Here is a 1,204-nt window from a genome sequence, read left to right as displayed (position 1 = left end):
TAGTAGATATGTAGTATATATATTATTATATATATATATATATATATATATGTGTGTATATACTATTCTTACATGTACTATTATTATGCATATATGGATAGTATTTCAGCCAATGCCTATATCGTTGTGCATGTTGTCATACCGCGACGCACCCTTTTAATCAAAGGCATGCTGTTTATTGTGTAGTAGTATCCTCTCTCATGATGGAGATGTGGCATCAGAATCTTACATGAATCTCAAAATCGATCCGGATATCTCAATAGCCCGAAAAATCTTAGATCATTGCACTATACACCACCGTCGCGTCCACATAACCTACACATAAAACAATGAGCAATTACACTTATGGGCCTTCCACTTGTCCTTCCTTCGCGCGTAGTACTCCTTGAACACATTTCACCTTCTCTCATCCCATTCCTGCTAGATCGCCCTCCCCGCCACTCCCATCTCTGAGGCGATCTTCAAACGACACAACTTCGAGCTGGTGGTACCGGAAGTGGGTGCAAAGTACGCGCAGGTCACTGAGGCTGCGCACACATTCGACAAACACTCGGGCAGCATCAAGAGCCCGTACTGTGAGGTGTGCGGAGGCTCAGTCAAGACCACGCCGGTCATGTGCAGTGTGTGTGCGCTGGTGGTACACTCCAAGTGTGTGGACGGCAAACGGACTGTCCAGTGCCTTGACGTGGTGATGCAGGTCAGTGGGTGTGTACAACGCGTACCGGTATACATTGTACTGTCTCGGTTTGAGGAAGTTATAAGGAATACTTGTATGTATTGCATTGTATCGAGATTTACTAAGGATAGGAGTGGGGGGCGGAGATGTGCTCCTGCACTCGAGAGGGCAAAACCTTTCTGTCGAGTACCCCACGAGCAGAACAGTACACTGATCGAGGAAGTGTACGGTACGACCCCATTTGGCACAAGATCGCCTACTAACTCTCGAGATAGTGCTATCGTAACCATATAGCATGTCTAATCACAAGGACTATTGGTGTACGTTGTACCCGTTGAAAAAAGTTAGTACACATTGCATTGGATCGGCAATCGTTACACACTTGTGTGGAAAATTGATGTAAGCTAATGCCGTCCCTACCCTTGCAACATCGGTATATATGTACGATTTCACGGTTTTGTGAGTCCTCGTGTGTGTGACAGTGTGTTCAAATAGCACAGCTAACCTGTGTGATCCTATATATGGTCC

General features: G+C 45.3%; 1 protein-coding gene across 1 annotated transcript; it reads left to right on the top strand.

Moving 5' to 3' along the window:
• Positions 1-424: 424 nt before the first annotated feature.
• SARC_16675 (hypothetical protein) lies at positions 425-970 on the top strand (the record flags this gene model as incomplete). Its single annotated transcript, XM_014289222.1, has 1 exon — positions 425-970. A coding segment is annotated over one exon (546 nt), but the record flags the coding sequence as incomplete, so codon positions are not given.
• Between the last annotated feature and the right edge of the window lie 234 nt (positions 971-1,204).

This window comes from Sphaeroforma arctica (genome assembly GCF_001186125.1).
Source record: "Sphaeroforma arctica JP610 unplaced genomic scaffold supercont1.8632, whole genome shotgun sequence".
Taxonomy (NCBI): domain Eukaryota; class Ichthyosporea; order Ichthyophonida; genus Sphaeroforma; species Sphaeroforma arctica.
This window is presented reverse-complemented; position numbering and strand designations above follow the sequence as displayed.